General features: G+C 28.3%; 1 protein-coding gene and 1 long non-coding RNA gene across 3 annotated transcripts in view; one reads left to right on the top strand and one right to left on the bottom strand.

Moving 5' to 3' along the window:
* Nucleotides 1-24,911, bottom strand: part of LOC123267362 (UNC93-like protein) — a 61,067-nt gene that overhangs the window by 10,940 nt on the left and 25,216 nt on the right. For both annotated transcript variants that reach the window (XM_044731941.1, XM_044731939.1), the window contains exons 2-3: nucleotides 21,158-21,918; nucleotides 15,362-15,581 (exon numbers count right to left, since the gene is read on the bottom strand). In XM_044731941.1, the coding sequence (XP_044587876.1) occupies nucleotides 15,362-15,581; nucleotides 21,158-21,902 (965 nt within the window). In that variant the 5' untranslated portion in view covers nucleotides 21,903-21,918. The remainder of the gene's footprint in view (nucleotides 1-15,361; nucleotides 15,582-21,157; nucleotides 21,919-24,911) is intronic.
* Nucleotides 6,996-7,698, top strand: LOC123267365. The gene is made up of 2 exons (XR_006510013.1): nucleotides 6,996-7,464; nucleotides 7,617-7,698. It is a non-coding gene; the product is annotated as an uncharacterized LOC123267365 (long non-coding RNA).

Below are 24,911 nucleotides of genomic sequence, written 5' to 3' on the forward strand. Positions count from 1 at the left end.
TGAATTTTGAAAATTTGAAAACCCTGTAATCTCTGAACTACTTGACCGATCATAACTTAAGCTCATCTTTGAATTTGACCTTAGTATTTATCTAAAGATTAAGTATATTGAGTTTGGAGAAGATCCGTTATGAATTACAGACGCTATCGTCCGGACAAGCCGCGTTATATCGTATATATATATATATATATATATATATATATATATATATAGAGCATATATATATATATATATATATATATATATATATAAACTTTTGATCCATATGTATTTTCTGAATCAGCTCGACGAACTGAGTCAGAAAAAAGCAAAATTTTTCGAAAGTTCTGCCATGAGGACAAATGCAACAGTTAGATTTCTATGAAATCTACTAAAAATTAAGCTAAAAAACATCCATAGTTTTCAAAAGTTTAAAGTACTTATTGTGGCTAAAATATTGAAGATAAAAAAAATAATAACAGACCTTTTTTATAGAAAATTTAATTTCCTACAAAAAAAGCTCCATCAATTTTGCTCTATCTCGCTTCCTTTCTCCAAAATTTGAATTTGAAGGTCAGAAATAAAGTTATAGATCTTACCAGTAATTTTTAAAAATTTTAAGTGATGATTATGGTTAAAATATTGATGATACAAAAAATTATAGGACCTTTTTTATAGAGAATTCGTTTTCCTACAAAAAAAAACCTCATCAATTTTATCCTATCTTTAATCCCTGAGCAAGAATTTTGAAAATAGACTCAAATTTTCAGCTATCAACTTTAAATTTATCATTGATTTTTTTTTAAGTTACTTGTTTCTTATTCTTATTACTCGTTAAATTCGTAGAAGACTAAGAATAAGTTAGCGTATCTCTTCCACAGCCCTCGAGCATTACCGATGGGCAAGCAACTCTGCGGACAGAGCGTAGGAAGGACTGCATTCCAGAGAACACGTTTGCTAGTTATAAGTTTCTGTTTCTCAACTCGACATTCAGAATAATCAAACGCTAGTTTTATTGGTCTCTTTCTCCGGGTTAAGCTAAGCGTGGGTGTACTATTATATTCACTCTATTCCCTCTTGAGGAAGGTTTAAGGTTCAGGTAGCGATCACATGCAGGCACCACCGATGTGTTGTAATCTTCCAAAACTCGCCGAACAGCCAGATTATGTATAGAGGACACTAACCCACTAGTTTATTGCTCGATTTTATTTACCATAACTCTGGATTACATTTTATTGTCATCAGTCGTTATTTAATAAGTAACCGAATTTTTTTTTCTCGGATTTTATTATAGAACGTCACTTTAAATTTCTTCTCCACTTTTTTTTTTTTGATGAAATGTTTTATAGGATACTTTATTTAATTTATTCAAAAAGAAATTTCAAGAAGAAATATTTCTCAATACAGTTTTATATTTTTTTTGAGCTATAAAATTTTTAAAAGATAAAATGGAAGTATTGTTTTTGATAATTTGTTATGTAAAAAGTTTTTTTTTATTGGACATTGATAAAAATTTCGATGATAAATTTAAAGAAAAAAATGCTAATTTATTCTTTGAGAAGAAATATCTTTTTTTGTTAATTTTATAATATATGTTAAGTACAAACTCCAAATAAAAATAAATAATCTCGAAACTTTAAACTTTATAACTGTAACTGAAGCATTAATTATTAATATTTAAAATGACAAACTAAAAATATTTTTTTTTAATTAAAAAAATTTTTTAAAAATACTATTTAATAAAAGATCAAACTAAAAAAAAAAATAAAATAATTTTTAATGAAATTAAATTAAAATTAATTTTGTTATTAAAAACGTAGAGGATTTGTTTATAACTCTAATCTAATCAAAATTTGTCAATAAAATATTTCCAATAATTTACATCAATTACTCCAAATTTTTTTAAGATAAAATAATTTTTTTTTTGCAATTACTCTTATTGAAAATTTATTAAAAATTATTTTATACTTTTTGATTGAAAGTCCTTGATTAGATAAAAAAAAAATCCAAAATAATTGATAATATTAATTTTTTTATAAAAAAATAGTTCAAAAGTATTAAAAATATTCAGAAGTATTGAAAAGAATTCAAATTTTTTTTAATTAAAACGAGTTAAGGTTTTAAAATAATTATTGCATGCCTTGGGTTGCGGTCAACCAGTCAGATCGACAACATTCCGAATTATTAAGGAAGTACGAGCACCAAGACAACTTTTGATAAAAGGCTTGATTTTTTTAATATGAAGTTTAAATATGTCTTAACAAATTCTGAAAATTTGAAGGAGATTGCCCGATTATTTAAATAAATAATTAACTTTAAAGTTGAGCAATTTAACATTGGTCTTATGGGGTAACCTCCAAACATTGATACATTTCTGTATTTTTCTCGTAAAACTGTCGGTGAATATTTTTAAAAAACTTATGGATGAAAGTAAATATATTAGTGATAAATTTAATTCAAAAAATTAACACTTGCCCGACTAATTAAAGTGTATTAATTAAAAGAAAAATAAATCCCGCCATTAGCCAATGTTAAATGTATATCTATATATTGAGAAAAATCATATGGTTACTGCGTTCCCCTTACCGCGCTAGAGTGGATACCTATGCCCACCCCTGCCTAGCGCTCGTACTTCCTTAAAACTCTAGGAAATTTAAAATTCCGCTACATTCAAAGTTTATAAAATACATTAGCTTAAGAAGGGTTTACATTTTTTCTCTCTCTCGCCCTCTATTGGACAAACGAAAGTATCTCTGTCATACTTGTACAACTTATGGAATCTTAAAACGCATAAATAAATGAAAATTTTCTAAAAAAGCGCTTCGCTCTTCGATAGATAATTTAATTATCTATCGAAAAGCGAAGCGTTTTTTTTCAAAATTTTATCTTATTCATGAGCAAAACTCGTTTGAAAATCAACTATCAACCGCTCTTAAGAATTAAATAGAATACCAACCGAAAAACAATTTTGTAAATTATAAAACACCGGGTTATCGAATATAAGTAAATATAAATCTTATATTCCTCAAGAGTTAAAATTAATTTGATTTCGAAAAAGATTCGTTCTGACGTATATTCATCCGAATACTTATCTATCCGAATAATGATTCGGCCGAAAATTACTTATCCAAAAAATTGGAAATTTTTCTTAGATGGTCCACCTTTACAAGCATGAAATTTGAGTGTTTTATATACATGCTTGTAAATTAAAATAATAGTATATTGTGTGACTAGGGATGAAACAAAACGATTTCAGACCAGAGTGAAGTTGCCTGCCCGAGCGAAGCGAGGGCTGGCATCACTCGGTCTAAAATCGTGTTTCATCCCGCGTCACACATTATATTTTTCATATGTTGCATTAAAAATGCTAGTTTCAATGTCTGGAGCTAACCAGAACTAGATAGTTTCAGACGAACAGCGAAAATACCATTTTATTATGAAACTTATAATAAAATAGAAAGTAATAGTTTATTTTTTACCAAACATTATTCGTAAATTGACAAGTTTTCTTTTATCATTCTTATTTATGCTTAATAACAGAATTATGATATGTCAATACAGTTAACGGTTAGAATGACAATTATAAAGGTATAAAATAAACAAACAATTGATAGGATTGAAAATAAAGCTGCAACTTCACCTCGCGGACAGAAAATCGTCATTTTCTGTCCGCCGGGAAGAAATAATTGATACCTGCCCGGCACAGTCGCATTGGTCTGAAATTGTCTAGTTTTGGTTGGCTCAACAGGCATTGAAACTCACATTTTCAATGCAGGTTATATAAAAAATTAATTTAAAATTAATTTTAAAAAATTTATAATCTAAATATAAAATTATTTACATTTTTCGGCTACATGAGTGTTCGTCTGTTCATTCATTTTGGCGTACAAATTTTCGTTTTTGTGTTTTTTAATTTATTGAGACTTTGTGACTTTGAAAGATTCTATTAATATAGCTTTAGTTTTTTCTTTATTTAAGACTATATTTTTCGGAATTTTAAAATTTGTAAAATTAACTATTTTAAATTACATTTAATATTTACTTTCTAAGTTTTAGTAATTTATTAATTCAGAATTTTGTCAATCTGACTAGTTGACTGCAACCCCATGCCTTAAGCGCGAAGCGCGCAGGTATGCTCTACTCTCGCCTAAAAATCGTGATTTCGATTAAAACGTGATTTTCATAATTTAAACGAAAAAAATTATGGATAAAAAGCATATTGAAATAAATAATAGTAACTACAGGACACGTTAAAAAAATTTTCTTATCGATTAAATAAGATTTCTCAGAAAAAAACTCGTTTTTCTAATGAATTAAATGAATAAGAGCGTGGTAATCACGGGAGCTATGCGGGCTTGATAACACCACAACTTTGTCAAAAATCACTTTCACGATTTAATTTTTTTTTTGTTTTATTCCTGAAGAAGTTATAATAAGTAGGGATAATACTACTCGCGGGAAAATTCAAATTAAAAACGAATAGTTTATGTTACAATCTAAATAATTTATGTATGACATGAGCGCTTAAGGCATGCTCATTTGGATTTTCCAAACTTTTTTATTTTCTACTTTATAGTCCAATTGACCATTAAAGCGCGTAAGTTAATGTTGTTGTTGTTATTTCATTATTATTATTATTATTATTATTATTATTATTATTATTATTATTATTATTATTATTATTATTATTATTATTATTATTATTATTATTATTATTAAATGTTATTAAATGCTCAGGGGGGTTGTCCCCGGAGTCCGATTCTCCGAGGGCCCAGCCTGAGCTCCATCCATTACTGCTGGACCACTCCGCACAACAAGGCGGTTAGTGATCACAGCAGGCCAAAGTCATTTTCCTAAGTAGACGGAGGGAACCTAGTATGACAGCCTTCTGCATCCTGACCGCCAAGAATTCAGCTTTTGATGAGCAAGCTGGAACTCTGGCAAGTGAGGATACAAAAGACTGTTTCATCCCTCCGAGGACGCCAACAATCAGGACGACGAGCTTGACACGGTAACCTGGGTAAAGTTTGCCAATTTCAAACAGGAGATCCTGATATATTTGTTTTTTGTGCTCTTCTTTGGCTGAGATGTTGTATTCAGCCGGGGCCGAGAACTCAATGACATAAATGTCACGAGTAGCCTTGTCGAAGAGCACAATATCAGGTTTGTTGTGATCTATCCGCCGAGTTGTTGCAAACGGCATGTTCCAATAAATTTTGCAACTGTCATTCTCAACAACCTGGGGAATATCTCCTGGCAGATAAGGCAGCACCGGTGTCACGTCAATACCGTAGCGGTGACGAAGATAGTAGTACAGTACTCTCAGGGCAGCGTTGTGACGCTGGATATATGCACCTCTCGCCAGCACAGGACATGCTGACAAAAGGTGCATGAGCGTCTCCGGGTGTTGTTTACACATCCTACATGACGTGTCCAGAAGCTGCACCTGGAGCACCTTGCTTCGGTATTCTAGAGTGTTAATGACACCATCTTGGCAAGCAAATATGAACCCTTCAGTCTCGGACATCAGGCCAGCTGACTTTAAGAAGGAAAACGTCAGCTGGGTGGACAAGCCATGATCACGCACGTGTTTGAAGAACACGCTGTGCATGGACTTGTCCATCAGTTCGCCTAGGAGTAGTTTTTCCTCGGCGTTCCTGATGACGCTCTTGAATTCCTCCTTTCGGAGTTCCATAAGAGCGTTTATCTCTCCAAGACCAAGGGTTCTTGCTGCATATATAGCTGCCTTATACAAGAACGACCCCTTATGCGCATTCTCATGTTTATGAACAATTTGCATAAGAAAGTCATCCTCGTCTGCAGTGAAATTGACAACTTCGTGTGTTAAACCCAGGACCAAACGATCATGCAGCCGCTCCAAACTCTGCAGACCTCTCCCACCGATGGACCGGGAGAGGTATAATCTGGCGACTGATGAATTGGGGTGCATGCTCCGGTTCATGTTGATAGTCTTACGGGTTTTGATGTCGAGATCTCGCAGATCCTTTCGGGCCCATTTTAAGACACCGAAAGAGTATAGTAAGACTGGGACAGCGAGCGTGTTAGTAGCGGAGACTTTATTTTTGCCGGAAAGTTCGGAGGACCAAATTTTCCGGAGTCTCCTAACATACTCGCTACGGAGAGTTGCTTGGACTTCGGAGACCGCATGCATGCGGTGCTCTTCCATTCCTAGATATCTATACAACTCTCCAGCGTCTAATTGTCTTAAAACGCTCCCATCTACCAACTCGACATCATCACCCGTAACAGAGCACTTACCCCTCGCCAGATGTACGACCGCACACTTGTCCAACCCAAAAGACATTCCGGCATCCCGCGTGTACTCTGCTACGATGTTAAGAGCCGCCTGTAGATGATCTTCATCAGCACTATACAGCACTATACAGCACAATACACTTATTATTATTATTATTATTATTATTATTATTATTATTATTATTATTATTATTTAAATAATATGTTCACAGTTTATTGGAAATTTTATGTTAAATTTTCACAACGTTTCATCGGTTTCCCGACTTCTTCAGGTGCTATAACAATTAAATACAAAATATTTTTACAATAATATTGGCTAAATATTACTAGTATCATAATATTGTCACTTGGACAGTATTCAACTGCAAATTCAATTTATGACTAAGTCTAAGAATACAACAAAACATAACATACCAAACATCACTGTTAAAACATGTCAAATGAATCGAGGCATCTGAACTTATTCACATCATAAAATTCATTTATTCGTGTTTCAATTGATAAACATTAACAATAAATAACAATATTAATTAACTAAAACTCTGTCAATACTACAAGTTCTTTCTCTCAAATAACAGCTGATAATAATGTACTGTATGTTCTCACAAAACAGTCATCTACATACCCGTACCATCAAAACTATGGGCCCTGTCACAATTTAAAATTACATGATATACATAACTTAGATTTGTGGGATCCGTCCTCTTATTAATTGTATTATTCATCTTAAGCACCATCAAGTAGCACAGCTTTGGCGTTACATCACTTGAACACCGGACACAGATTCAAGTTTGAGGATGTCTCTATGTTGGATCAAGAAAGTCATTGGAAGAAGAGGAACATCGGGGAAATGTGCTTTATTAAGATGAATAATACAATTAATAAGAGGACGGATACTCAAAATTTAAGTTCTGTATATAATGTAATTTTAAATTGTGACAGGGCCCATAGTTTTGATGGTACGGGTATGTAGATGACTGTTTTTTTTTGTGAGAACATACAGTACATTATTATCAGCTGTTATTACCTGAGAGAAGAACTTGTAGTATTGACAGAGTTTTAGTTAATTAATATTTGTTATTTATTAGTTAATGTTTATCAATTGAAACACGAATAAATGAATTTGGAATATGATGTGAATAAGTTCAGGTTGTTAGCCTGCCTCGATTCATTTGACATGTTTTTAACAATTGATGTTTGATAATTGAGGTATGTTATGTTTTGTTGTATTCTTAGACTTAGTCATAAATTGAATTTGCGAGTTGAGTTTATACTGTCCAAGTAGTACAATATTATGATAATGTTTTGTAATATAATTATATGAATATTATTGTAAAATATTTTGTATTTAATTGTTATAGCACCTGAAGAAGTCGGGAAACCGATGAAACGTTGTGAAAATTTAACATAAACATCGAATAAATATTTCCAATAAACTGTGAACATATTATTTTATTAATTAAACATGGATATGAACAACACAATGAATTATTATTATTATTATTATTATTATCTATTAAATTAAAAAAAAAATTAATTTAAATAATAATAATAATAATAATAATAATAATATCAAAATTTATTATTATTTTTATCATCTATTAAGTTTTTTAAAAAATGTAAATTTTAATAATCATAATAATAATTTCAAAATTATGTCTTAAAACACTTTTAACTACTTGGCGCAAAGCACTACCGTATCTCTGGATTAAAAAAAAGCCTAAAACCCTGAAGGCCCTAATTAAAATACTAAAAAAAATTTTAAATAATACAAAAACAATCAATCCTTGATAAGTATGCAAAGTTTCAATCCAATCCGACTTTTTTAAGTGTCCGAAAATCGAGTTCAAAGATTCCATTACTCACACAGATAAAGACTCACCGATACTTCGGCGGAGTGTAAATAAAAACAAATACCGCATACAGTATCTTCTCTATGAATCACTGGCAGTTTTCATGAGAAGGAGAGACGGATAATCTTGAGAGAAAATAAAAACTCGGAGTACCCAATAGTTAGTATAACAGCTTCTGTATTTAGTACCCCAGGCTAAGAATACATTACACACGAGTGTGCAAGAAGAAACAGCCTTGCAAGGTAAGCTAGTCAATTTATATATTTATATACCTGCACACATATTTATAGCCATAATAATTTTTTTTTTAGGTCTCAGATCTTGGTACAAAACTCGTCTTCATATAAAACATAAATTAATTACCTCGTAATAATATGTACATATAATTATCGTATGAATATTTAATTCGTAAAGGTTTTTCCGAGAATTTTAAATTCATTACTCTTTATGTATATATATATATATATATATATATATATATATATATATATATATGGATTTGAATGAAACCGTTACGCAGTCGGGCTATTTATGACCTTGTACTTCCAACTTTATACGTGAAGATATATATATATTTGAGAACTTAAATATCACATGCATAAGGTAGACGGAAAGTTATGTAATTACCGTCATATTGAGATATCACGTATGATAAAGTCATTAAAATCATCCGCGATGCAGGACAATGCGATAGCCTTCAAGTTTCTTCCAATAATTTATTTAATACTGACTAGCGTAAACGTCTGCTGGTAATCAATCGTAATCTTCAATTCAATTATGGTATGTATAGATTGTCAGTATAGTCTACTCTACGATTTTCCTTTCCCACGGATTCTTTATTATTTATTTTACTTTAGAGACGAGAATGTACGCAAGTTTATTTCTGGACGGCGAGCAACAAAAAGGTGTTTTCCAATTTGTATTAGTTATATGGTCAATTCCAATGCAATGATCGGGACCTTGTTTCTTCAGCTGATTTATTTATAGAATAGAGGCGATATTCGTGTAGAGGTGAAAGGATTTTTAAAATTATGTGATGTGATGCTACTTTCACATACTTTCCGATCATTTTTTTTTAATAATCAGACCGGAAAGGCTTTATTATTGTGGTTAGATAATTTATTTATGTTGAATAATTGTATATTAATTTTTTTTTTTTTAAAGAGATTATTTATATTTTTTTTAGAGACCTTGAAATCATTTTATTTAGTAAAAATTAATTTAATTTTAGCAATAAAATTTTTATTATCCTACTGAAAGTAAAATTTTTATTTTTATTTAAAGATTTTTTTTTTATTTTTTATTTAATAAATTTATGGTCACATCAACTGCTTGGTTATTAGTGACCTCAGCTTACATATATAATTTACATATAAATATAGAAAAAAACAAAACAAATAATATGAATTTTAGATAATCATAGACTTTTTAATAGTTTAAATTTCTGTAGTAACTCGATGATACTTTCGGTGTGATCCGGGTTATCCAAGCAATTCTTTATGTCCTTTGATAAATTGGATCTTTCAGCTATAGAAGCCTCACAATCGGTGATAAGATGTTGGATAGTGAGTCGTGTACCACATTTACATTTGTAGGGTTCAGTTTTTGTGAAGATGTGGCTGTAGGTGATTGCTGTGTGACCAATACGGAGCCGTGTAAAGATACATTGGAGTTCTCTATTATAGATGTTAAGAGCCACTTCCCATACATTATTGCACGCCTCATAGCGCGAAGCGCGTGAGGTTGTGCTTTATACTCGACTCGTCAAGATCAAGCAATTTTGTGATCGTTAAATGCCTCTATCACAACCATATTACACTTATTCAATAATATAAGTAGATGTACACCGAAAAACACTTAAATTAAACCATCTTTTACTTTCTAAAATCATTTCATGTTGCTATTTTGGAAAAAAAAACGTTTTGAAAAAAATTTTACGTGGACGTCCGGAGGTCACCCCATTTTGGATGTACCAACGATTACTCCCGAACAAATTAATATTTCAAGTCCAGACCTTTTTTATTAGTTTAAGAATTCGATGAACTGGGTCCATATTTCATATCAGTGGCCTAGCTTATGTATTTTTTTTTTAAATTGAATTTTTATTAAAATTCACAGATACAACCGTACAAAGCCAAACGAACTTTTCTTATTTGTCACGTGAAAACTTTGGCGCCACTTGATTAAGCTAGATTTTTTTAGACTGCGTGCGCATATGACAAGAAAAAAGGGCGCCGATATTTAAAAAAAAAATAAAAAATACTCTGTAAGAAATTACTTAATTATAATTTTTTTTTTTTTAATTAATTATACAATTAATTTTTTTCTTAAAAAATGATTGAGCGTTATGAGGCGTGCACTTTTGGATTTTCCAAACTTTTTTTGATATTGTGTAGGCTGGAAGATTCCTGTTTCCATCTGTCATTCCATAGATTCCACACATATTTAGTAGCTGTTTTTTTTAATTCTTCTATGGTTAGTGGCTGTTTTGTATAATCTGAACCATTTGATAAGGCTTCTTTGGCTGCTGAGTCCGCTCTCTCGTTTCCTGCAAGACCCTGGTGAGATGGAATCCATGCCAAGACTATGATCTGTCCTTGATGTGCCAGATACTGGATTTTTTTTTAATGATTTGAATGCGTGTGTTTTTATTTTTTGTAATGGATATAGCTTCCAGTGTTGATTTGGAATCAGTGAATATCACAGATTTCTCCAAGTGATTCGAAGTTACCAGTTCAATTGCTTTGTCAATGGCGAAAGCTTCGCAGGAAAAGATTGAGAAGGGTTCAGGTAATTGATATAGTAATTCTGTATTGTTCCAAATCACTGCACATCCGGATTTATCCTCTGTCTTGGAACCATCAGTGTACATATGATTGTAATCTTTGTATTTGTCGAGTAGTTCATAAAAAAGGTTTTTGTACAGTATATTCAGTGTATTAGCTTTGTCTTCCGAGTTCTCTAACATGTGACGTTCGATATTGCATTTGAAATCTTCCCATGGAGGAATAGGTTGGTATTGTCTTGGTATGACGCTAATGTCTTTTAGTCTAGCATCTTTTTTAATGTTTTTTACCCTGTAGAGTAGAGGAGTAGGTAATCGAGGGTGCTTGTGTAGTTTTATGTCAGTTTTGGTAAACTCTACTTGTTCGTGAAGTAGATTTTTCTTCAGGCTTATTTTAAATTATTTTATTTAAAGGTCTTAGATTTCTTGTAAAAAATTAATTTTAATAATTATTAAGATTTTAAAATTAAATAAAAATTTTTATTTCAATTTAATTAATTTAAAAATTTTAGATTTTTGCAAAAAAGTTAATCATTTTAATTTTAATTAGCAACCTTGCAGTCACTATGTGACTGCCGTGACTTGTAAACTATAAATAAAGAACACTTTGTTTTATTAAATTATGACTTTTGTTAAATTGCACTGTATTTTCTTAACTATTGATGTTTTCAAAGATATAAGCCCATCCCGATGTTACACTCATCAAGAGCTTTCATTTGAGTACCCACATGTATTTTGATATATTTTTCATATATACATATATATATAACATATATAAATATATGAAAAATTGATGTGGGTACTTAAATGAAAGGTCTCAATGAGTGTAATGTCAGAATGAGCTTTTATCTTTAAAAATGTCAATAGTTCACGAGATACAAGGTAATTTCTTAATTATTGATATTTTTAAAGATATAAGCTCATCCCGATGTTACACTCATCAACAGCTTTCATTTGAGTACCCACGTGCAGTTTAATATATATTTTTCATATATTAATATATGTAATATATATAAATATATAAAAAATTGATGTGGGTACTCAAATGAAAGGTCTCAATGAGTGTAATGTCAGGATGAGCTTATATTTTTAAAAATGTCAATAGGTCACGAGATACAAGGTAATTTCTTAATTATTGACATTTTTAAAGATATAAGCTCTTCCCGATGTTACATTCATCAAGAGCTTTCATTTGAGTACCCACATGCATTTTGATATATTTTTCATATATATGCATATATATATATATATATATATATATATATATATATATATATATATATATATATATATATATATATATATAATATATATAAATATATGAAAAATTGATGTGGGTACTCAAATGAAAGGTCTCGATGAGTGTAACATTAGAATGAGCTTACATCTTCAAAAATGTCAATATTTCACAAGATACAAGGTCATTTCTTAATTATGTATCTAAAGATAGAGCATTTTCGAATGCAGTTTATCATTATAAACTGACTATCGGTGAAACTAGTACGAAACTTTGAAAAGGCACAAATTGAAGTCAAGTTCTTTGCAATGACACTAAATTTCAATAAAAAAACCAATTTTATCATATGACTATCTTGAAGAAAAAATTTTTCTTTATCTCTTAATAATATAGATAATTAAATATTCATTAAAAGAAAATTTTTATTTTTATTGAATTTATTTAATTAAAAAAATTTCTAGATTTATTATAAAAATTTTAATAATCAAATATTCAAATTATAAAATTAGACTAAAATTTTAATTGCCCTCCTGACAATACTAAAAATTCAAATTAAAATGAAAAAAAAATTTCTAGAACAACCGATGACCTAATTAAAAAAAAAATCGCGTGACAAACATAAAAATTCCCTGGAATAAACGAAATAATCAAAAAGATAATCTCTAGCTACTGTTTTATCAATTAAATTTTTTAGCGTCATTCCTTCTTCACCGTACCTAGTTAAAATACAATAAAAATATAGATGCATGTGTATTGTAAGTATTATAATCCATAATGACTCGTCACCACGTACCACCAGGAAGAGAAGCCTGATATTATGACACAATAGGATATTTTTATTTTAATTATTTCTTTTTATTCTAGTGTCTTCTCTTCTCGCTATCAGCGCCATCGATTTGCAAAGAATAGAACAGAAGTGGAGATAAGAGCAAGATAACAAAGCGGCTGAAGAAAAACAACGCGCAATAGCATGAGAAGTAGAAGAAGAGACTGCGGTCAGACAATTCAATTGTCAATAATAGATCAAATTAGGGACTAATTGCTGTTTTTTTCCGCAATATAAAGTGGAAATCCCGGTTTAATAAATTAAAACTAATAAATTACCGGTCATTAGATCGAATTATTTGATAATAATTATTAAGATATTTTTATGAGAAGTTGATTAATTTTTTAGGAAGAATATGCTGATACTTGGGAAGCTAACAGCTCAAAGAGGAAAATAATAACTAGAATATCCGTTCACGCTCCGGAAGTACGTCAACAGCTGAAATTTGAAATAAAATAAAATTATAAATCTTGAAGTTACATAAGCGTGCGCTATGCATCGGTGAATCCTAACTTAAAAGTCGGATGTATGCCATTTTGCAATCATTAACCGAGCAATGTTTATGGCGATACAATGCCAGCGATTCGTCGATCCCGTGATACCTTATTATTAGCCACTTGTTTCGTAATATGACGACAAAACAAAATGATACATGATCATTTTTACCCCCGCTTTGGATTTAAATGAGTATTCTAAAAAAAATTAACTTGATTCAATTTATCTTGATTTCAGTGGAAAAATTTTTAAATTTATTGATTTCAAAATTAATTTTTTTAGTGTCTAGAAGTGAATTCAAATTTTGTTTCATTTAAAAAAAAAAATGATTTTATAGAAATTGAAAATTTAAAAAAATGGGAAGAAATTATGAAGATATCTATTTTTTAGAAAATATAAGTTTTAGAAAAAAAATTTTCAATTTTTATAAAAAATTTAGCCTTTATTTATTTATAAAAAAATTCATTAGATTATCTATATGATTAAAAAATAAGTCAAATTTTGTGGCCAGTATAATAAGTATTTAGGCTGCATTCGAAAATTCTTTATCTCTAGATACATAATTAAGAAATTACCTTGTATTTTGTGAACCATTGACATTTATAAAGATATAAGCTCATCCCGATGTTACACTCATCAAAACCTTTCATTTGAGTACCCACATCAATTTTTCATATATTTATATTTATTATATATATGTATATATGAAAAATATATCAAAATGCATGTGGGTACTCAAATGAAAGCTCTTGATGAGTGTAACATCGGGATGAGCTTACATCTTTAAAAATATCAATAATTAAGAAGTGCCCTTGTATTTTGTCAACTACTGACATTTTTAAAGATATAAGCTCATCCTGACATTACACTCATCGAGACCTTTCATTTGAGTACCCACATGCACTTTTCATATATACATATATATAATATATATAAATATATAAAATATATAAAAAATTGATATGGGTACTCAAATGAAAGCTCTTGATGAGTGTAACGTCGAGATGAGCTTATATCTTTGAAAACGTCATTAGCTAAGAAAGTACAGGGCATTTTAACAAATATCTTGTGAATAACTATTGACATTTTTAAAGATATAAGCTCACCCCGACATTACACTCATCGAGACCTTTCATTTGAGTACCCACATCAATTTTTCATATATTTATATTTATTATATATATATGTATATATGAAAAATATATCAAAATGCATGAGGGTACTCAAATGAGAGCTCTTGATGAGTGTTACATCGGGATGAGCTTATATCTTTAAAAACATCAATAGTTAAAAAAGTACAGTGCAATTTAATAAAAGGCATTATTCAATAATTATTAATTTGATAAATTTTTTAAAAATATATTTTATAAAAAATTGTAAATTGAAAATTTAGTTTTGATAAAATTTTTTTTTCAAATTTTTCAATACTAAAAAAAAAATTTTACTTGACTATAAAAATATGAATTGATTAAAAAATTTTGAATCAAATAATTTTGTTTTAAATACTTTCATAATTTTTTTTATAACTTGAGCCAATGAATTGAAATGATATAAAAATTTTATTGAGCATTTGTTATTGTTATTATAATATAATTATTATAAGTGAATAAATTTCTTGCAAATCAAGATGAAGATAACATATCTGAATGAATTTAAATGTATGGATTGAAAGAAGAAATACAAACATGAGTCACAAGTTATAAAAAATGATAATGCAATGGCGAAATTCAACAATCAGATAATTAGTTCCTTGAGTTATTCAAATTTATTAATTTATTTATTTATTAATTTAGTACCCAGCGACTGTGATTAAACAGTCTATTCAGCGGTGTTGACTATACTTCAGTAGGGGACGATGAAGATATTTGTTATCGACTGGCTGTATAAACAAACAGTTTTTTCGGACTCACCTTGAAAGAGGATCCACAAAAAGTGCGACTATAATAACAGCGACGATGACGCAAGTTAAGTAGATCGCGGATATCTCGTAGATCTCGGAATCTGGTGGACGCTTCAAGGATTCATCCGCACCGTTTCCGATCACACAGAAGTTAGCGCCGCAACTTTTTAGTTTTTTGTAGCGCGTTGAATTTATGTCACCTTCGCCACCGAATTCTCCTTCACTTAACACTGAAAAATAAAGTTTTTTATATCATTATTGATTTTTTTTATTTTATTTTTTACTACTTTTAGTAAAAAAAAAAAATTATTCATAAAATGATCAAATTATTGCTACATTCCTAAATTAGGGTGTCACCAGTTTTTAAATATAAACAATCAATAAATTAACTTGTTTAAGCTTGCTTTTTTTTTTATTTTTTTTTTTTATTAATTTATATTGCGTTGCAATGGATTTATTTATATAATTTTAAAAATAATTTTTTTTTATTGAATTCTTTTTTAAAAAAAAAAATTTTTTATGAATTTCTAGATTGAAAATTTTTTGATTTTTTTGTTTAAAATTTAAAAATAATTTTTTCCAATATTTTGCATCAAAATTAAAATTTAATTTTTAATTTATTTTTTCATCCAAAATACAAAAATGATATAAAATTTTTTTTTGTTACTTTTGAATCGTTGAAATTTATAAAAAATTATTAAATAATATAAAACTTTTTTTTTCTTTAATTTTTTCATTTTTTTTAGAAAAAAAAATTGAAGAAGAGAAAGCCAGCTATTTAAAAACCTTTGAAACTACAAATAAAAAATTATTTTAACATAATAAATAAAAAAATAGAAAAAAAATTTTTTATTGTTTTTATAAATTTTTAGACTGAAAATTTTTTGATTTTTTTGTTCAAAATTCAAAGATAATTTTTTCCAATATTTTGCATCGAAATTAGTCATCTTTTTTAATTTTCAAAATTTTAGGTGCAAATTTATTTTGAAAAATTGAAATTAAAATTTATTTTTTAGTCCAAAATATAAAAACAATATAAAATTATTTTTTGTCACTTTTGAATCGTTGAAATTTATAAAAAATTATTAAATAATATCATAAAACTTTTTTTTTCTTTAATTTTTTGAGTTTTTCATTTTTATAAAAAAAAAAAAACAAGCCAGCTTTTTTAAAAATTTTCAAACTACAAATAAAAAATTTTTTAACTTGTAATAAATAAAAAAATAGAAAAAAAATTTTTTTAGTAAAAAAACTGGTAGACTTAAATCTTAACAAATATCAATAATAATTCTCACCAAATTTCGACAACTCGTTAACTTTGAAAAGTATATAAAATTGTTAAAAAAATAAACATTAAAAACTCCGGTGGGTTAAAACACTGGCAATAATAACAAGCGTAGCAACAAAGTGGAATAAGACATTAAAGAATTGACACAAGTGCGACGGGATGTGCGCGTATACTGTCTAAATATTATTAAAAATTATACGGATTATCGGTACATATATTAAAATTTTTTATAGATAAAGAGTTGTTCACACAAAAGCGTTAATGCTCGGATGATCTTATCGATTAATGAAATTAATAAATAAATAAATCAATTAGATAAACCACCGCTTACTCTACAGTCTAAAATATTAATATTATTACTTATTCAATATTTATCAATGTACAAAATAAAATAAAATTATACGACTTTCACCACACGACAGCGCGCCAATAATAACAATAAATAATATTATTATAATGATAATAACAATAAAAATTAATAATAATAATCTGTTATTGATTGTGGGGAATTTACTTTCGAATTTACGTAGATTCAGATTGTAAATTAACGTTGGAAACTTTTATCAATAAAATTATAATTAAAAGTATTAATTAATAATTAATTTGGAAGTTTTTCGATTGATTGAACAGCTAATTGTTCGGCAAACATAATTATTTAACTCCTTAACCTCGAGATTTTGAATTAAAAACATTGACCTTGATTAAATTTATCGCCGAGTATTGAATAATGATAATCCAACACGGGATTTCATTGTTTAATTTACAATTGGTAAAGGTCAGATGCTTAACACTTAATATTTTTAATTTTACAGTATGAGCGAGAAAAATTAACATATTTCATTTACTAATTTATTATTACATTAGTTTCATTTTTATTGTTGCGTGTGTACTTTTTTTTATCTAATACTAGATCTAATGTTTTTTTTTTAATTAAAAGTCTCACTACTTGTTTTTTAGTAGATTTTATAAAAATCTAACTATTGCAGCCGTCCTCATGGCGCAACTTTTAAAAAATTTAGCCATTTTCTGACTCAGTTTGTCGAGCTGAGTCAAAAAATACATATAGTTCAAAAATTTATATATGTATGTATTATATATGTATTATATATATTATATGTATTATATATGTATATATATATATACGATATGACGCGGCTTGTCAGCACGATAGCGTTTTCAATTTATAACCGATTCTTCTCAAACTCAACATGCTTTCTCTATCGATCAAAACCAAGGTTAAGTTCGAAGATGAGCTTAATCGGGCGAGTAATTTGAAAATTACAGGATTTTGAAATTTTGAAAATCGTAAAAATTGCTGTTTTTACTACTGCAACTTGGTATAATTACTGAACTAGACAAGATATTAAAATTCGATAAAATGCATCGTAAAGGTCTTTTAATAAGCTTCAATTTTCACTACTCAAAAGTGGTAATAGCCTCAATATTACTCCTTTTAGAGTTCGTTTAATGAAACAGTTTTACTGTTGCAGCCGTTTTAGAATTATTGTCTGCATCATAGCTTAATCATGATGTAAATTCAATAGTTACGATATTGATCAGTCTTTCGTGTAATGTTTTTGGGTAGGTCGTCAGTAAATATGTCACAAATTAGTTCTAAATATTGTTTTCTTCAATTAAAATTTTGTCCGGTTTTAAAATTCTGATTAACTTGGAAACTGTTGTTCCTAAGCGATTACTTAAAATTTGGACATTTATAATTCAAATCTTATAATCTTTGCAATTGTTTGATAAATATTTGAGAAGCTTTTTCTTCACAAGATAATTTTTTTTCCAAAATTTGTTCTAAATAGTTTTAAACTTATTATTGAATTTTGTTTTTAATTTATAAACTAAGTTATACGTTATTAGTATTTATATTATTTTATTAAAAATCGATTTTCTTTATTTGAAAAATCTACTTCCATTTCGGCTGCCGAATGGCCTTTTTTTATTTTGTTTTAATTACACGGATGGTTACTGATACTTTAATTGTAAAATTTACAGAATTGATTTTATTTATTAGGAATAATTTTAAATTTGGAAAAATATTATTTTTAATAAAAATTCAAAAAATTATGATTTTTTTTTTAAGACCTCTAATTTTTTGTTTTACAAAAATTGAGGCCGTGTTAAAAAAAATTATCTAAAATTTTAAGAATATTTATTAAAAAAAAAAAAAAATTAAATTTTTAAGATTTAAAAAAATTATGTACCATTAAATATTAAAAAAATAATTCAATTAAAAAAAGAAATATTTTTTTTTTTAATTGTTTCTAATAAATAAATAATAAAATTTTGACATTAAAAAATAAAATTAATTTTAAATATTTAAAATAAATTTTTTTAATGAAAATATAATAATAATTCTAAAAAAAAATCTAAAATTTTAAGAATATTTATTTAAAAAACAATAATAAAAATTTTAAAAATTAAAAAAAATTATATACAAGCCTTAAATATTAAAAAAATAATTCAATTGAAAGAAGAAATAATTTTTTTTTTAATTATTTCTAACAAATAAATAATAAAATTTTGACATTAAAAAATAAAATTAATTTTCAATAATTAAAATAAATTTTTTGAATGAAAAAAAAAAGTCTCAGAAATAAATCAGCGAAGAAATCATTACAGGTTTGTACTAGTTAAGTCTTGTTTGACTAATTGCCTCGACTGTCTTTCACTGATACATAATACAGTCCATAAAGCATAAATATATTAATATATAATATATGTATGGACATAAAAGATATCAGAAACTTGTAATAGGACTTTAAACATAGTAAATAAAATAAACTTGGCAGTTTCCGTGTGGCATTTAATATCACGTTTCTTACACGTGTTGAATGTTGAAATACTAATATACTAATAATAATAATGATAATAAATATCGGATACGATGAACCGAGGCTGTTGACTATGGGTAAGTTAGTCAGTGAGATATATGCATAGGACGTGTATAAATAAATTTATTTGTTGTTTTTTATATTTTTCAGACAGATATTTTGCTGAAGATGTTTACGGAGTTTAATAACGCGTCAGCCTGACTATCCATTGACCCTCACTACTATTTAAGATCGTATTTAGTACGTTCCGCTGATACACTCACTAATTGTTTTATTCCGCTTTCAGTCAATAATCATTCTCAAAATAACTACGCGTTAGTTTATTAAATTTTTATCTTTTATTCAAGATTTTATTATCATCAATTAATTAGTAAATTATATTCTTGCTGTATTAAATAGTAGAACTTAAAACTAGTCATTTTACCTTTTTTATCTACTTTGTTTTTGTTTTGTTAATTCATTCAAATTTTTTATAAAATTTTTAGTCTTAAAAATATAATAAAATAATGTTAATAATTTTATGCGTTAAAAAAAAATTGTAATTTCATTTTTTTTTAAAGATTTCATTTCTTCACTGAAGAAAAAAATTTTTTTTATAAAATAACAGTAAACAAAAATTTTGAATGATAGATTCAATTAAAAATTATTTGAATTGTCAAATTTTTACAACTTTTCTTAGTTGTTAAATTAATAAAAAATTAATAAAGTACATTTTAAACGCAATGATAAAAAATAAAATTATAATTATTGACTTTGCGCTTTTTATTGATTGAAATGATAATTTTCAAAGAGTTAATTCAATTACTGCTACTTATTTTTTTTTATATTAAATTATCAATATTTGCTATAATAATAATTAAAAAAAATTTTATATTATATATAAAATTAAAAAAAAAAATTTTTATGAAAAATATGATACAAATTAAAAAAAAAATTTTTATTCAATTGAAAATAATCTCTATTTTATCGCATCCAAAAGCCATACAATAATTAAACATTTGTACAATACAAAATTTGGTAATCGGAAAAAATAGACCTGGAAAAAATTTTAAAGTTATGAAAAATTCATATTATTTCATTATAATTATAATAATAATAATTGTACATCACACCCACAATTTTCCTGAAAAACAAGCACTCCCAGAATGATCGCTCCATTTTTTGTTACAAAAAAAAAATTAAAAAAAATTTCATCATTATTATTATTATAATTTTCATTTTATAATAATTTTAATGAAATAATATGAATTTTTCATAAGTTTAAAATTTTTTCGGGTCTATTTTTTCCGGGATTCACAAAATTTATGCATTTGTTTAACTAATTAGCAAATGAAATGTGTTTTCGGAATGACAATCTTTTCCATATACATTATTTTGTTTGACTACTTTCATGTACTAGTTATGGTAATATTTTATAGTTCATAATAATTTTAATAGAGCACAATAGAATTAAATTTGTATTTATGAATGTATGTATGTATTTTTCAAAGCCTGATGAAGACTCAATAAAGAGTCGAAAAGTCGCAATAATAACAATGACATGATTATTTTCTTTTATTAAGTCCAACTACCTGTGATCTTTTTTAATTATTGAAAATAATTTTATATCATTAAAAATTTAAGAAAAAAAATTTTTTATAAAAGAATTAATCCAAATAATAAAAAAAAAACTTACCGAGAGAAGAAATAAGATTGCCCCAGAGTTCAGCAGTCTGCCAGGCAAGAAAGAAGAACCCGAAGAACCTGACAACAATTGCATCGGCAGGTTGATCGGTCAGTTTGGCATAAACCCCACCGACTTGAGTTAAATAAGTGGCCTTGGCAGCCCACATAGGAGCCGCCCCCAGCCCGAGCAGCACCCCGGCAGGTACGAGGGTGTAAAACCTCGGGTAGAACTGCGATCCAATATAGGGTGCGTAGCAGAGCATCGACAAGCAGAGCGTCCATTTCACAGTGAGCCTTTTTATCAGGAAAGTCGGGACGAATATGCAAGACAGCACCAGCGCCGCGTAAATCGCGGACAGTGAGACTGTTCCCAGACCATCGGAGGCGTTTATTGAGGACTGGAGGTTCGCCGTCCCCTGGAAGGCGGTGAACTGGACCATGAAGGCTATCGACACTGTTCCGATGTTTTTGAGGATCCGCCACTTTTCACTGCGCGATAATTTGAACTTCCTTGATTGCGTGTCATCATCGGGGGCGGGAAGCGCCGGGGGCTTTGTTGGCTCGGGTGGGATTCCGTCGGTACCGTCTTCTTTGTACCCTTCATTTCTGTACCCCACGCCGGTCACTGAGACTGTGTAGACTGCTGTTTCATGCTCGTCCGGAGGCGACGAGTCTGCCGCGGGGGTTGCTGATGCTCCGTTTGTTGGCGGAGACTCACCACCGCCCCTTCTATCGTCGTTTTGTGATGCTACCATTCTATTTAATGACTACCTGTAATTATAATTTATTTTTGCTGTTAATAATAATTATTAGTCTACAATTTTTATAAATTTTTTTTTTAATTATTTGCCTAATATTTTTATTGAAATTTATTTGACAATAATTTTTATCGTGAATTATTAACAGTAATTATTTGTCTATAATTTTTGTGGTAAATTTTTTTTTACTTTTATTAGAAATTATTTGTTTTTAATTATCGGTCAAATATTTTTATTAAAATTTATTTATCAATAATTTTAATTATAAATTAATAATTGTACTAATTTGTCAAAAGTTTCTATTAATAATTTTTATCATAAATTAATAAGACTAATTATTTGGGCTGTTGCGTTTAAATAAAGGCAATAAATAAATAAATAAATAAATTTGTCTACAATTTTTAAAACAAATTTTTTTATTACTTATAACAGAAATTATTTTTCAAAAATAATCTAGAAATGTCTATTGAAGGTCATTTATCAATAATTTTAATTATAAATTACTAATTATATTAATTTATCAAAAATTTATATTAATAATTTTTATCATAAATTAATAAGACTAATTATTTGGACTGTTGGGTTTGAATAAAGGCAATAAATAAATATATTTGTCTACAATTTTTAAGACAAATTTTTTTATTACTTATAATAGAAACTAGCTGTTACCCACCCGCTCCGCTGGGCGTTTATAGAATTGTATTTGTAGATTTAAACTTGAAATTTAATTGGAGTATTGTATCACTGAGAAAACGGTTTGTTTGACTCAAATGCACAGATTTATTTGAAATGAATCAAAAATATTTATTTAATGTTAACAAATTTCTTTTATTTAAATATATATTACTTTGAATCAAATACTACTTCGTTTTGGTTTATTTAATTGAATCGACTCATTTATTTCATTCAAATAAAGATTTGTTAACTATTAACAAATCTCGCTTCAAGTAAATTACGCTTGGTGTCGCTATTTTTGAATGTAAGAGTATTGTTTACATTTGACTTTTTTGTGACTAACCATTATTTCTTTTATATTTATTTTATTATAATATTAATTTAAGGTAAAAGCCCCAATAGATGATCATGTACCAGTATATGATCACTCCATGTATTTGTATACCTATATTTGTGAATATAGATCCACAGATTCGGTAGAATCTGGCGCCAAGTTCCGTTCAAATCTGCTGTAAACGGAGCGCCAGACTACCGACTGTGTTTACTGTAAGCAGAACGGTATTTTGAGGTTGCAAAATTTTATTTAATTCTACGGTACTTTTTTTTCCTAAATTGTATATTATAACAGTAATTCATACTTTATTTGACTGTTATTAATTAATTATATTCACTTATAACAATTAATCTACTTGAAATTATTAAATTTAATCAGCACAAACTATAGCAACGCAAAAATTTCGATCCTGACTTTTTTTTCGATGGGCAAAGTGATCTGCCACAGACTAAATAATTCGAGAATGCATATTAATCCTTCATTAGATGGGAAACTACAGTTAAAAATAGATATTTCACAGCTTGCATCTACACCCGCCAGGGTGCGCTGGAATTATTTTTACATAAACTGTAGTTTCAAGGGGATAGTTTGCTATAAAAATGCAACCAACGCGAGATTTGATTAAGTTGGTACCAATTGTAAATTTTTATTATAATTACAAAAATACTAAAATCCGAACAAAAACAGTTTCACTGTAAAAAAATCGCGCCAAGTCCACGTTCATAAGACTATTAAGAAAAAAAAATTAGGAAAACGGTTGACCCTAAAGGCCATCCCTGCAACTTCCCGCTAATTCCGTTAATACCTGGCCGCTTTTTGAGCTCTTCGAGCTCAAAAGTACAATCTGTGTGTTGTTTTAAGCTCTCCGAGCTCAAAAAGATACCTATTTCTATGCTTTTGAGCTCTTTGAGCTCAAAAGTCTGATAGAAGTTTCATGGAACACTATTTTTTGAATGTTCATACCGCAATAACTTTTGAATGAATGAACCGATTTTTACGCGGTTGGCGGCATTCTACGTAGTTTCCTAAGCCTTCTAAATAATTTCTAAGTTTCAATTGGTCAAACTAGAAATTTCGGAGTAACTCTGAAAAAACACTTTTTTCGGTTTTCTTTCGTTCACGATATCTCTCGAACGAATCAACCGATTTTGATCGGGTTGACGCCGATCGGCGTGGTTTTTCAAGCTTAAGGGCGGATTAGTTTTTGAAGTTGATCGATAGAGCCGTTTAAAAGATATTCCAAAAAAACTACTTTCAAAAATGATTTTTTCTTATTTTTTAAGATTTTTCAAGATTTCTTAAAATCTATCGGTCCGAATCGGTTCAAATTCTCAGGAAATCTAAGTTCAGCGTAGCCCTTTCGAATGGCACCAACCGCGATGAAATCGGTTCAACCGTTCAAAAGTTATAAGCGAGTCACATAGTCACACACACACACACACACACACACACATACATACATACAGACATAGTGACAACATCGCGGGGTAGTCAGGGAAGCTTCCTGTGACCTTCAAACGTCGAAATCTGATGAAAACTCGATTTTTGCCAAACGGGGTAAAACAATAACTTCCCGATTTTTGAAAATCTGAGATTTTTAGCGGGAAGTTAAAAATTTGTTTTTTTCTTTACAAAAATATATAAAATAAAAAAATTAAAAAATCCAAGTAACCGATATGATTGTTTATGATTTTCGGAAATTAAAAAAAATTTTGTTATAAATTTAAAAATTAAGAAAAAAATTTTGGAACGTACTTGGTGTGCGTCATTGTGTATTTCAATTTTTTTTAATTTTGCAACCGCGCACACTAAATACGTTGCAAACTTTTTTTCTTAATTTTTAAATTTATAACAAAATTTTTTTTAATTTCCGAAAATCATAAACAATCATATCGGTTACTTGGATTTTTTAATTTTTTTATTTTATATATTTTTGTAAAGAAAAAAACAAATTTTTTTTTCTTAATAGTCTTATGAACGTGGACTTGGCGCGATTT

This window comes from Cotesia glomerata, linkage group LG6, assembly GCF_020080835.1.
Source record: "Cotesia glomerata isolate CgM1 linkage group LG6, MPM_Cglom_v2.3, whole genome shotgun sequence".
NCBI lineage: Eukaryota > Metazoa > Arthropoda > Insecta > Hymenoptera > Braconidae > Cotesia > Cotesia glomerata.